Consider the following 14,305-nt stretch of genomic DNA (forward strand, 5'->3'; position numbering starts at 1 on the left):
TGCACCAGTCAACGGACCCCCATTTTTGTTAACATGGTTTTTAGTTTTTTTTTTTTTTATCTCTAGGACTTCAATCCTCAGTGGTCCATTTGGTTCCATTAGTGCACTCTCTGAGTTACAGACCCGTAAGGGTCCATTTACGTAATTCCTAACTATCAGCCATTTAGCTGGGGACCCCCTGGAATGAACCCTGAGGGTCCCTCGGCTCCACGTTGAGAACCAGTGCATTAGTAGAGGACACTGGGAAGCATGCATTATGCCACTGTACTACTCTCCACAGAATTAGATCACGCCCCCCCCCCCTCCCTGCATGTAGTTCATTTGTGTCTCTCTCTCATGTTCTGTTCCTTGTTCACCCTCACCACACACTCACTCTGCACTCTGTTGTTGTCTCTTCCCCTTCCCTCCCTGTCTCCACTTCTACCCTGTTTTCTGTCCCCTTTCAACCTGCAGGATGGTTCGTCCCAACAGTGTCCTCAGTCCTCTAAGATTCATGTACTCATTCTGGTCCTGCATGGAGGCAACATTCTGGACACAGGCTCTGGTACACACGGATTTCAGACAAGAACTTTGTGTAGAAATCACTGTTTGGGGGGGAGGGGGAGGGGGGGGGGGCAAAGATCCTTGCCCACCGTGGCGGAGACTAGCTGTTGGAAATAGCCTACAAGCTCACAATGCCTCATGACGCGCCACGACGCAAGTCTGTGTGGCGTATACATTCTGCATCTCGGTTATGAAAAGACCTGCCCTTGCCTGCCGCTGATTGGCCTACGGAACGCCCCCCTTTCTGTGACGCACGCGTGAACTGCCAGTCACGTGTCACATTCCAGGAGGACAGCACTGGCCGGTTTTCCTCTATGCTGGAAAATAATGCTCGGCGCTCGCACTGCCTGGGGGGGAGGGGCGATAATTTACAATTGTGTCCCTATCGGTACATAACTCGAACGCCGCTGAGTCGGCTCTGGCGGAATTTGTAAAGTTCGGCACGGCGATTCGCTCATTTGGCGGTGCCTCTCGTTGCTCAAGTCTGCCGGAGACGGCGCGCCGCCCCGTCGCTGTAACGTTTTTTTTTGCCTAGAACTACTGCTGTAGTCTGTTCTCACCGAGTGGGCCTAAACCTAACCGTAATCGTAATACAATAATTTGCGACACATTTTAGATAATATAAATAAAGCAGCACTGGGAATGGGATTAAATCCTGTGGTGCTGGGGTTACTAGTCTAATGCTTAACGGTGCACGCCACGGAAACATGTGGTATTGGGAGTTATTTCAGGCATGTGAGAGGCAGTTCTGCGTGCGTCACGGAAGTTGTTGACTAGGCAACGAGCTCTGGCCAATCAGAGGCAGGTGGGGGCGAGTCTTTTCGTAACCCAGATGCAGAATATATTTACGCGTCTGTGTGGGGATCGAGGAATTCAGGAAATGGGCTCTATGCACAGCAGCCATGTTGGAAAAACCTTTGACCGCATCCTTACTAATGATTCTAATGAATGTTCTGTGCCATTTAGTGTAGCATAGTGGTTCTCAGATGCTTTCATTTCAAGCACCCCCATAATTCTGAGACCATTTGTACACTCAGAGTTACACACCTGTAAGGGGCCATTTTGAACCCCCCCCAAGGAACCATCTTCCAATATGGCTGCTGTGCAAAGAGCCTAATGACCAAATTGGGAGAAAGGGAGAAACATTGGGGGGAAATTACTGTATCTAAGAAATCAGTGTTTAGGCATTCTAAAGTCATGGCCTAAACAGAATGATAACATCGTCCATGTTATGGATGAGACAGAAACAAACGGCTGGAAAACACGATACACACATCCTAATCATGATAATGATCTCGTTCTTTTCTAGAATCCCACAACTCTGTTGTGTTTTTTTGCAGGCGAACAGACCAGCAAGCAAGGAGATGTGAACACGCTGAGCGGGGCGTTTGAGACGGTGATGAGACTCCACTATCCCACAGCGCTGGGTCGCATCGCCATCCGTCTGGTTCCCTGTCCTGCTGTGTGCGCTGATGCATTTTCGCTAGTATCCAAGTGAGCAACAGTCGCACATTATTTTTTTGGACATAATATATGAGGTTTCCGCCCGACAGAGACCATGTTCACCACAGGCTTTGTATCATCAACTGTCATTTGCCTAATCAAATACATGGATGATGCATAGTTTAAAAATGAAGGGAAAAAAATGTCAATCAGTCAATCAAACCTTATTTATAACGCACAGTTCATGCATTAAAAGCAACTCAATTTGCTTCACAGAAAATAGTGATTAAAAAGAGTATTTGTAATTAAAGGCTCGCTTTCAAACCACAGCATCTGCATTCTGGGGGAAAACGTTCCCAGAAAATAGCTTGTACATCGGCTATTTTCAGAGAAGATATTTAATGTAGAGCAAATACGGAAAAAGACCCTGAGGGACTCCACGCTGCTCTTAAACGCTACTTCTATGCCCTTTTCTTCTAGCGTTTGGAACAGTTCAGAGACCACTGTCAGAGGTTCTAAGGGTCTTGCCGGGCACACAAAGTACATACTGTGCTGTACCTATATGCATCTCAGATAAATAGAATGTTTCATTGCCATTTTAGTGATTTAAAAACCAATGAAAGGATCTTATGAAATTGATTCTTAAACTAACAGGCGACCAGTGCAGGGACTTCAACATACATTCTCTCTCTCTCTCTCTGTGTCTCTCTCACTGTTTTTAACCATAAAACAAACTATTTATATTGTGAGGACCAGTAAAATTGTCCCCACCATGTCTATTTCTCAAATTCTGCTTTAATTGTGTGGCTTTCATTTGGCCCTCACAAGAACAGTAATACAAGTGCACACACACTGAGACACCCAACTAACCATCGTGTCCGTTCTCCCGTCCAGCCTGAGTCCTTACAGTTACGACGAGGGCTGCCTGTCCAACAGCCAGGACCACATTCCACTCGCTGCCCTTCCCCTATTGGCCACCTCCGCACCGCAGTACCAGGACGCCGTGGCAACCGTCATCATGCGAGCCAATCAGGTCTACGGTGACTTCATGAAGTCTATGGAAGGATCTTCTTTTTCTGGTCAGGTCAGTGTGGAATTACTGTAAGAGGGGCTTTCCAGCGGTGGGAAGTTATGAAGTACATTTAAACAAATACTGCACTTAGAAGGGATAGTTCACCCCAAAAAAAAAAGTTTTTCTATTGATTAGTCACCTCATGGAGACTTGAATTCATGGAGATGACCAGCGGACCGATAGGAGACACATAGGAGACTGTTTGTGTCTCCTACCGGAACCGTTGCCGGTCATCAAATTATTGACTTAGAAATGCGACAAAAACAAAAAAATATCCATGTATTCAAATCTCCATGGGGTGACTAATCGATAGAAAAAAAGTCATTTTGGGGGTGAACTGTCCCTATTTTACCGTATTCTAATAGCTTCAAGATTTCATTATGTTTAGTTGATTCAGATTCCACAAAACCGTGGCCAAGATTCCATCTTTCTATTGGCCGTGCGTTTATTATTCGTCAGGGTGTGCAGCAGTCAAAGTTTAGCAATGTCGAACGTTGACCTCAACTCACGCTGAGCACACCAACAGAGCTCCACAGAGCTCTCTGTGGTGCCCGTGCCACTTTGCTCGACAGAGCAGCAAACAGTCCTTTTGGTGCTGTGCAACCCAGTGGAAATAATGGGTTAGAGACCTGCGGTGCCGTTGCCACGCTCCGTGTGAAGGCCCATTAAAGGGATAGTTCACCCAAAACAAATCATTTTTCGGTTAGTCACCCCAAGGAGACTTGAATTCATGGATATTTTTTTTGTTTTTGTCGCATTCCTAAGCCAATAATTTGATGACCAGTGGACCGGTAGGCAGCAGTTCTGGTAGGAGACACAAAGGGGATTCTTTGTGTCTCCTACCGGAACCGCTGCCGGTCATAACATTTTTGGCTTAGGAATGCGACAAAAACAAAAAAATATCCATGAATTTAAGTCTCCATGGGGTGACAAATCGATTGAAAAAAGTCATTTTGGGGGTGCCATGGTTCTCAAACGTTTTCGTGTCCAGAAGAGAAGATTTGTGTTAAAAAAAAAAACATTAATACATTTTGCTGGGGACTTCCCAAGGAACCCTGGGGGTCCCCGGCCGGACCTCACTTTCAGAACCAATGCATTAATTAACGTAACCCTCAAAATTGCATTCAAGTGCTGTACTTGAGAGTAAATGTACTCATGGTTACTTTTTACACCACAGGGGAGTTTCATTCCCACCCATCCAAGTATGACGTAAGAGCATTGTCTACCATGTGGATGTTGTCAATGCACACTGGTCCAGTACGAACACGCTTTTCTTTCTCTCTTGCAGGTGTGTGTTATTGGAGACTGTGTGGGGGGCATCCTGGCCTTCGACGCTCTGTGCAGCAGCGCTGTGACCGTGTCAGAGAGCCAGAACAGCAGCCGGAGGGGAAGTACCATCAGTGTGCAGGTATCAACACACACACACACACACACACACACACACACACACACACACACACACACACACACACACACACCAGTGTTGATTTCGTCGACTAAAAACAAAAAAAAAAAACCTTTTTTCATTGACAAACTAAATAAAAACGAAATAAAAAGCAAGCTACGATGACTAAAACTAAGACTGAATATATTGACAATTTCGTCAACAAATAAAAACTAGACTAAAATGTTAGTGAGGGACGAGCGGAGAAGAGATCCAGTTGAACTAAAAGACAAGTAATTTTATGTTTGATTGCGCTCGGGTGTTGCGCTCTGAAAATAGCAGAAAAATAGGCTATTTTCAGCATGCAACCAAGTGTAAAATCAGCCATTACGACGCCATCAAGGCATCGCCAAAATACATTTTAGTTGACTAAATCAATTGTAGATTTAGTCGACTATAATCTTATGATATTTACACACACACACACACACATGCACGCACGCACGCACACACACGCGCACACGTAGCCCCTCTCTCCTGCTTCTGCCACTGTAGAAGCTGAATGTGCACATAACACCCTGGGGCTGCTCTCCTAATACAGTATGTCGCTTTCTTTGAATTTCTTGAGAGAAGCTCCCTTACTTTTCCCATGGAGATGATTACAGTATGTAGAACTGCATGTAAAAAACAAGATGTAGGTCTGGGGCTGAGAAGTTGTGTTGTAGACTTGGACAGTGTTTCAACTGTGACGTTCTTTGTGTTCCTATCTGACTCAGGACAAAGGAATCCCTCTATTAACCTGTTAAAACCAGGAAAGCATCGGTGTCATTTTAGATTTTAGCTACAGTATATAGCAACATACGTTTTTCTGAAAACTCTTAGGATTTAGAACATTGGTTTAGAACACTAGTGGTTCTCAAAAATAGCAGATATACAAGCTTGCAGCATGTCACTTTGTGCCGCGCTGCGAGCTTGTACAACCGCTATTTTTGAATTTTTTTTATCTTGAAATTGTTTGAATTTTTTTTTAACACAAATCTTGTCCCTGGCACAAAACATTTTCAGATGGAGGGGTCCATGGCCAAATACATATCATTTTGGGGTAAAAGTTTGAGAACTACTGGTTTAGAAGGCATTTATAGAATCGTCCTCAAGTCTTAATGGGTTAAGAAGACAGCATTGTTGGTGGTTTCACAGCTCTTTACTTGCCGGCGCTGCTCTCGTAATACATTATGTCGCTTTCTGTGAATTTCTTGAGAGGAGCTCCCTTACTGATCCCATGGAGATGATTATGTAGAACTGCATGTAAAAACAAGATGTATGTCTTGTTCTGGGGCCGAGAAGGTGTTTTGTAGCCTTGGTGTTCCAAATGCGACGTTTGTTGTGTTCCTATTTGACACAGGACAAAAGGGACACGTCATGGGAGGTATTGGCTAGCAGGGTAGCGGAGAGTTCTGTGTCATCCCCCCATTAACACAACACTGTTGGTTGTCGAACACTCAGCTCTCCACTTAGCATAGATAGAAATTGCTGCCTGTTCTGCCTGCTAGGCAGGAACTGTTCCGTCTGCATTGTGACAAGCATGTCGGCTGTGAATGTCACAGTGGCGCCAATCGTCCCTTTGGACCCTCTGTTGTGTGTCATGTCCTTTGTATTGTTACTTTAATACTCATCAAACACAACTGCAGCCTTGCCATGCTCCTTCTTGTGGCGTCTTCATTTGGATCCATAGGGCCCTGAACATGCGTTGAAGAAGTGCTCCACCATCCAAGGCATACTTGGCTGCCATCAACTACGTTATCTGCTGTTATAAAGCAGTAGGGCACTTAATTTTTCTTTGAAACAAACTCTGTTCTGGGTTTTGTGTTATATTGTCAGAATCAGCTTGGTTTGCTTTCACTAAAAGAGTGACTTTGAGAGCTGTTTCGACTAGTGACTAGTTTTGACTAGTTACATCATGACAAGGTAACCACACAACCCAAAACTCTACCAAGTGTCCTATTGCTTTAAGGCCCAATCTGGGAATGCATTTGGTGAAAATAATACATTTTTGTATGCTTATCTGGGGATAAGCATATTTTACTGCATGCATAAGAAGAAATCAGTTTCTGCCAGTTGCCTAATGCAAATTTTCAGCAATATTAAAGAGTAGGGTTTTGAGGGCAGATTTGAAAGATGGGAGGGTGGGGGCTTCTTTAATATGGTTGGGGGGTACATTCCACAGGGAGGGGACAGCAACAGAAAAAGCCCTGTCGCCCCAGGTTCGGTGTTTGGTCCTGGGGACCACCAAACGGTTGGCGTCGTTGCTAGACCTGAGGGAGCGGGGGGGACACATGAGGGTGAAGGAGGCCAGAGAGGTAGGGGGGAGCCAGATTGTTGAGTTCCTTTTGAAGTGGATTCTATGCAGTGTTGATTTCGTCGACTAAAAGTATGACGAAAAATGTCTGTCGACTACCTTTTTTCACTTACGCAAACGACATAAAAACAAAATAAAAACTAACCTATGGTGACTCAAACTAGATTTTTTTAGAATTTTTGCGACCGTAGGTCGCATTTACTATAGAAACCTGCTCCAGGTGTCCGTGCGTCACACACGTCCCGTCACTCCGTCACACACGTCACACTTTTGCCCTGCTCATATCTCCGCACCCGTTGCCCCGATCCATGCCAGATTTTGCACACACACTCCTTACCTGCCAAACTACACCCTCCAAGGACCCCCGGAGCTCCAGGGACCCCCAAGTGTAAAAAATGAGCACATGTGGACAAATTACCAAATGACCACCCCAACGGGGCTGCTCACGGGGCATTCCCGGGGACCACCCACTCCTGGTGCTCCAGAACGGATGCAAAAGTGGTGGCGCCCCCAGTGGAGGACCCCCTGCCACTGCAGCTCACATAAAATGCCGTAACTCGGGCTAGGAGCGTCCGGGAGAGCCGCGGCCGGTACCTATTCGTCCGCCAAGGCAACGCGGACACCCCACCCCTAATTTCTCACATGGCCCTCTTCTAGCGCCACCTTCAGGCCGCTTTTCACAACACATTTTTGCCCACTACTCCTAAAGTTTTGCCCCTAAAAACACGCAAATTGCTACACACTACACAGTATGTCTACACTCATGTCATCAACATGCCTGCCACCACATTTCTTAGACCAACAAACAAAACTATACATTGCCCACACAACTAGGAACCAATCGCCGTTACAGCCCTCTTCTGTATACATGTGACCTACGGTCGCTTATCTCCCGATTAGGGAGTCTTACTGGTATTCAAAAGACTATGACTAAAACTAAATCAAATTTGCTGTCAAAATCAACACTGATTCTATGACTAGTCTCTGGAAGAGACGACTTGAATTTGTACTTCATGGATCCTTACAGAAGACTTCATGCCAGGAATGGCAGCTTGATCCTTTCTCTTAAAGGTGTGCTCAGCATGGGTTTATTCCATCCTTAGACTTCAATATCGCAGCGCCATGAACTCACTGTGCTGGATCAATGGATACCCATGCTCCCCAATGGCATTGCTCCACAGACTAGGGCACTAGGGCAGGGGTCTTTAACGTTTTTCAGGCCAAGGACCCCATAGCTGAGAGAGAGAGATGAAGCAGTGACCCCCCCCCCCACTACATATTGTATAAAATTGTGTTGCAGTGTTTTAATAGATTTCATAAATGGATTCATAGACTTCATAGAGTGTATGTTGGATTCACGTTAATGTGTATTTTTCAGACATTTAACCACTTACAGTAAACTGTCACTACGTCTTTGCTGAATGGAGTCCCTCCATTGCCTGGTTTACAGGCATCCCTCACTCTTAAACTTCTCATCAAAACTGATCAGGTCCTTGCCAATAAACCTGCTGAATGTAAACTGCAAACGGTGTTCGTTTTTTAAAATTGAATATTGTCACTGAATTTCAGGATTTCCCCTACAACTTTTGTCCACTCATTCAGGATATATTAAAGACACATACAGTTTTCCTTTTTTTGCAATTTGTGTGAGGTCAAGTGACATTATTATTGTGCTATAATTATTTCTAACACATCTCTGTTATTGTTGTTTTTTTGCTGTTGAGGAACCAACACCAAAGAATTGTACCCTTGTGTACCTGGAAAGGCTTTCTCTCTATTAGGGCTGCAAGCCTGAAACTATATTATTTCCTTGCAATTTTTCTATGGATTACTTTATTGATTAATCAAATAATCAAGAAGCAAGTTTTTTATAATTTATATAAAAAAGATATACAGTATATTTACATTTCGACAAATCTATTAAACACTAAAGTCCTATTTAATATTTTGTCGCAATAAAAAAAAAATGAAAATAGCTGATCTACAAGCTCACGATGCTTTACATCGCAGTGCGTTGTGAGCTTGTAGATCAGCTATTTTCACCACTCAAAAAGTTTGTTTTAAAGAATTTCACATACACAATGACATGCCCAAAAAAGGATAGATTATTAATCTTTGACTGTCTCTCTCCTTTCCTCATGTCTCTCCCAGGAGTCGGAGCTTCTCTCCCCGGGCATTGTTATAAACAGTGTCTCCTCCTCCCCCTCCTCTCCTTCCCTGGAGGGAAGCCGGCATCTGAGCCGCAGCAACATTGACATTCCTCATAGCAGCTGTGGTGCTGAAGACACCAGGAAACAGCTTCCACGCAAACGCAGCGACTCCTCCACGTACGAACTAGACACCATCAAACAGCACCAGGCTTTCCTGTCCAGGTCTGATGGAAAAAACACACACAGATACACACACACACACACACACACACACACACACACACACACACACACACACACACACACACACACACACACACTACACGCATCCACAGTCAGATAGCAAGACAGGTAGACAGATACGCAGACACACACACACACACACACACACACACACACACACACACACACACACTACACGCATACACAGTCAGATAGACAGACATAGACAGATACACAGACACACACACGCTTGCAGAGAACCCGTCTATTATCTAAATCTACAATGCGCTCCTACATTGCAGGGAAATACTGCACTGGGAGACAGCGCTACACTTTAGACTGAGCTGGTCTAAGGCGCTATCACTCTCTGGCTAACTGAGTAATGCGCCAACAATGCGCCAGACCACACCTCACTGTAAGACCAATACGAACCCACGCACAATTGGTAATTATAAAACGTGGGTGCTGGGCGGGAAAATGACAACTGCGTCGGTTGGAAACTAGCAATGACAATGGCACTGCGTTTTTGTGCCCGTATTGCGACGGGTATAAGAAACTGAAATGCTTTTTGACACCAAAGGGTCTGAATGACAAGCCAAACAAAATAATAAAGTCTGAAAACGATTTTGCCTCCATCGATCGACTTTTGAAGTATTTTTGCTTTACTGGAGTATTTCAAATATCCAGTACTTTTACTTCTACTCCACTACATCTCGGAGGCAAATGTTGTACTTTTACTCCACTACAATTATTTGAAAACTTTAGTTACTAGTTACTTTGTAGATTTTGATTATCATTACAAAACATACATTAACCACATTAACCACCACTTTTCGGCCATTTGAAAATAGCCGCTCTACAAGCTTGTTGCGATGCGAACAAGTTCCGATGCGACGTATTGTGAGCTTGTAGATCTGCTATTTTCAAAAAGATGTGAAATGGGCCATTCTGTATAGTAAGTACTTTCTAATTTTGATACCAATATTTTTGTACTCAAGTAGCCTACATTTTGAATTCCGGACTTTTTACTTGTAAGGGCGTGCTCCCACTGCACTTTTATTTTACCTATGGGGCGGAATCTGCCAATGCTTTGTCAATGCAAATGTGTGGATTCGAGTGAAAGATGCGTAAGACCATGAATCCACGTATTTGCATTGACAAAGCATTGGCAGATTCCGCCCCATAGGTAAAATAAAAGTGCGATGGGACCGCGCCCTAACAGAGTATTTCTGCATTGCAGTATTGATACTTTTACTTAAGTAAAAAAATTGAGCATTTTTTCCACCACTGCTGGGAAATAAAATACATGACAATCCTCCAAGCCAGCTGGTGGCAAATTGCACACGGGAGGGTGTGAACTCAGTGGAGCGTCCTGACCTGTAGCAGCACAGTTTATGTTCCCACAGGACATTCATCCATGGAGAAGGTTATCTGTTTTGATAGTGAAGGGTGTTCCCTTGATCCCTCTTTTTTTTGTAGATGTACACAGCATTGTGAGCTTGTATAGATCTGCTATTTTCAAAAGATTTGTATACATTTGAAAACTTGAAATGGGACATTCTGCATAATGAGTACCTTTTAGTTTTGGTGCTTTAAGTACATTTTGATGCCAATAATACTTTTATAGTTTTACTCAAGCACAGTTTTGAATTCCGGACTTTTACTTGACATAGTATTTCTACCATGCAGTATTAATACTTTTACTTAAGTAAAACATTTGAGTACTTTCTACGCCACTGGTCACCTGACACGTCACCTAGTCCTAATAAGCTCCCTTGGATTGGATGCATACAATACATTGGCCATAATATTGCAATATGTATAATACAGTAACATCAAACTTCACACATTAGCGCAGACTGTCTAATGATAATAAACTCAGCACGGACATAGCAGAATCGGTGGTTGTGGACAACCGCGTATCCAACCGACTCAAGGCCGGGCACGGCACTCCCACGCAGTGATGGAAGAAGTATTCAGATATTTTACTTAAGTAAAAGCAGCAATACCACAACATAAAAATACTCTGTTATAAGTAAAAGGCATGTGTTCAAAATGTTACTTGAGTAAAAGTATCAAAAGTATAGGCTGTATGCACAGCAGCCATATTGGAAAGAAATTGGGCCTCTTCTTACTTCCTTCACAGGTGTTACCAATGATACTAATGAAGGCTCTGTTCCATTCTGGTCAGGGTGCTGATATTGTGCATGTTGGCTCACTAGAAACACTCCATTTTGGTTCCCAAATGGCCCCTTATGGTGGGTGTGTAATTTGGTTCCATTTGTACACTCTCAGAGTTATGGGGGTCCTTGAAAATAAGACAACCACTATGCCACACTAAATGGAACAGAGCCTTAATTAGTATCATTGGTAACACCTGTGAAGGAAGTAAGGAAGGGGCTCAATTCATTCCTAATATGGCTCCGAGCCTATTGGCATCAAAATATACTTGAAGTACCAAAAGTAAAAGTACTAAAATGTTTGAAAATAGCCGATCTACAGGCTCACAATGCGTTGCATTGCGACGAGATACAGTACGTGAACTGCAGACACATGCACACACACACACACACACACACACACACACACACACACACACACACACACACACACACACACACACACACACACACACACACACACACACACTCGGACAGAGATTTAGCATTTAGAGTAGCATCATGAGTTTATCACCTCAACGACAGTTTGATGTCCAATGTGATTTAGACAGATGCTATGTTCATTGTTTGCCTGGTATCCTACTCTTTTTGAGGCACTCCACTGTTCTCTCTACTCTCTATTTATGGGACTATTTACCTTGTTGTTTATTGACTAGAGCTCAGCTCATGCTTTACTCTGCTCATTCCCGTCTCGCATTTGTAAGTCGCTCTGGATACGAACGTCTGCTAAATGCCCAAATCGTGTCTGAGAGAAGAAATGTTGTACTCTACTTGTGTGAAATGCACTGCCGCTGGGCTTCTAAATATCATGAATACAAATTGTGGATCTGTGCTCAGAAATTCTCTCAGCTCTATTGGTTTTTCTGATGTAGGCCCAGGCCGCAGGGGCATTTGAATATGCAGTAGATCAATGGTTCTCAAACTTTTTCATGTCAAGGTTTTCAGTTACAAATGTTCCCTTGAAGAAAAATATATTCTAAGATTTGCACACATTTTCACGATTTTTCAAAAATAGCCAAAGTATAAAATATGGATAAAGGGGTTCAAATGATTGTGACGCTTCATTAACTAATTTTGCTGGGGACCCCCTGGTACCCCCCCCCAAGAACCAATGCAGTAGATCACGTTATTGGTGCTGCATGTTATGACTGTCTTGATATTGAAAGGTTTCCCTGTTGGTACAGCAGGCGATTGAAAGCAGTGGCTTTGTGCGTGAAATGACATTGTGTGCCTTAACTGTACAACACACTGTAAATTGCTGTGAGGAACAGTCTGCAAGAAATGTTGTCTGGGTCAGTGATGGAAGGTCAGCTCCCACCAGCTGGTTTCTCAGATTGGATGCATGGTCTCTTGTTGACAATAGGAGGTTGTGTACGATTAAGCACCATTTTATACTTTCAAAAGTAGTGAAAATATCAGATCTGCAAAATCACAACGCGTCTCGTTGTGAGCATACTATAGATTGGGAAAAAAAAGCAACCCACAACTATGAATAATAGTTAAGTGTCTTGCTCAGGGACACTTGACACATACTGTAGACTGGGCCAGCCAGGGGCGATCCGGGGACCTTCTGATTCAGCTATGTCCAGCTGTTTTCTATTCTAGCTATTTCTTTGAATATTTTTGAAAGATTCGCCAATAATGACGTGTCCAAAATAGGAAGGGATGCCAGGTCTAAAGCGGTTAAACATTTGTTGAGTGCTGGGTTCAGATTCTATGATGTGCCAGTGTTTTCGAATGATGGATTCAGAATCCATTCATCCCTGCCAAGGCATGAATGCTGGATTATACGATCAAATCTAGGCTCAGATACTCTGGATCTGGTGCAGTTAAAACAGTCTGCTTGTGATACAATTTCAAAGTCGCAAATGTGTCTGCACAAACTGTTCGTGTTTATGCCGTCCTTGTTGAACATGTTTGTCTAGCTGTAGGCAGACTTCTCTTGAGTGAAATATGGGATTGAAGGATTGTCTTGTAACACAGAATTGCTGTCCGTGCTTGCAGAACAAAGTCTGTTTGATATGGAATCAACACAGTCTCATAAATATTTGTATCTGATGGAGCGCCGATGGCCGGGTGGTGGGCTTTGGTGCATGGCAGCCAGCGTGTCCCGGGTTCAATTCCAGAGACCAGCGGCGTGTCACTCCACAGCTCTCTCCCCTGTTTCCTGTGTCTCTCCACTATGCTGTCGAAGTGAAGGGCAAAAAAAAAGATGCTTTCCAGAGGAGAGAAAATGTCTTTTAGTGTACATCTTCCAGTTGGAAATGAAGTGAAGGAGCAGGTCGCGTTGGTGATTGAAGATGATTTCTTTCTTTTTTTTAAAGATGTTTTTTTGGGGCTTTTTATGCCTTTATTTAGAGAGGGAAAGTAGGCTGACAGGAAATGGGGGGAGAGATGCGGGGTGACACACAGCAAAGGTCGTCGGGAACGGGAGTCGAACCCGCTACACACTGTCAGGCTGGCATTGCAGTCTTGGGTGCCTGGACCGTCACGCCGATTTCTTGTTTGAAGATACCATGCACAGCACAGAGAAGCAAAACTGAGAGCCAATGCCATTTGTGCCCTAATGCTCGTGCCTGACACCTGGTGGTAGAAATCAGAACCGAACAGAAGTACCGTTCTGTGTGCTGATTGAAGGAAAACTCTTCAGTCTTTAGGCCCCATTCAAATGGTACATTTGTATAAAGAGATTCAATCGATGTCTGTGGTCACAAGAAACTGTATAAACTCCATCAAATCAACAAATACTGAAATGTTCTCCGTCAGAGATCCATTATCTGCTACAATTGCTGTGCCTGGGTGTGTACAGTACATCATACACTCCCCACAAGCGTGTTACAAAATCAATCTTAATGGAAGAAAAAAAAAACGCATTTTCTGGATGCGTGGGTGAAATTTGAGCTCAAATCTTTTGCTCAAATTTCATCCATGCATCCAGGATTGCATCTACTGTAC

General features: G+C 43.7%; 1 protein-coding gene across 1 annotated transcript in view; it reads left to right on the top strand.

The window, feature by feature from the left end:
- Positions 1 to 14,305, top strand: part of pitpnm2 (phosphatidylinositol transfer protein, membrane-associated 2) — a 71,951-nt gene that overhangs the window by 36,573 nt on the left and 21,073 nt on the right. The window contains exons 12-16 of the mRNA XM_084047712.1: positions 454 to 544; positions 1,884 to 2,037; positions 2,881 to 3,070; positions 4,347 to 4,466; positions 8,950 to 9,170. Coding sequence (XP_083903838.1) covers positions 454 to 544; positions 1,884 to 2,037; positions 2,881 to 3,070; positions 4,347 to 4,466; positions 8,950 to 9,170 — 776 coding nt within the window. The remainder of the gene's footprint in view (positions 1 to 453; positions 545 to 1,883; positions 2,038 to 2,880; positions 3,071 to 4,346; positions 4,467 to 8,949; positions 9,171 to 14,305) is intronic.

The sequence above is a fragment of the Gymnoscopelus microlampas genome (assembly GCF_963454915.1).
Source record: "Gymnoscopelus microlampas genome assembly, chromosome: 21".
Taxonomy (NCBI): domain Eukaryota; kingdom Metazoa; phylum Chordata; class Actinopteri; order Myctophiformes; family Myctophidae; genus Gymnoscopelus; species Gymnoscopelus microlampas.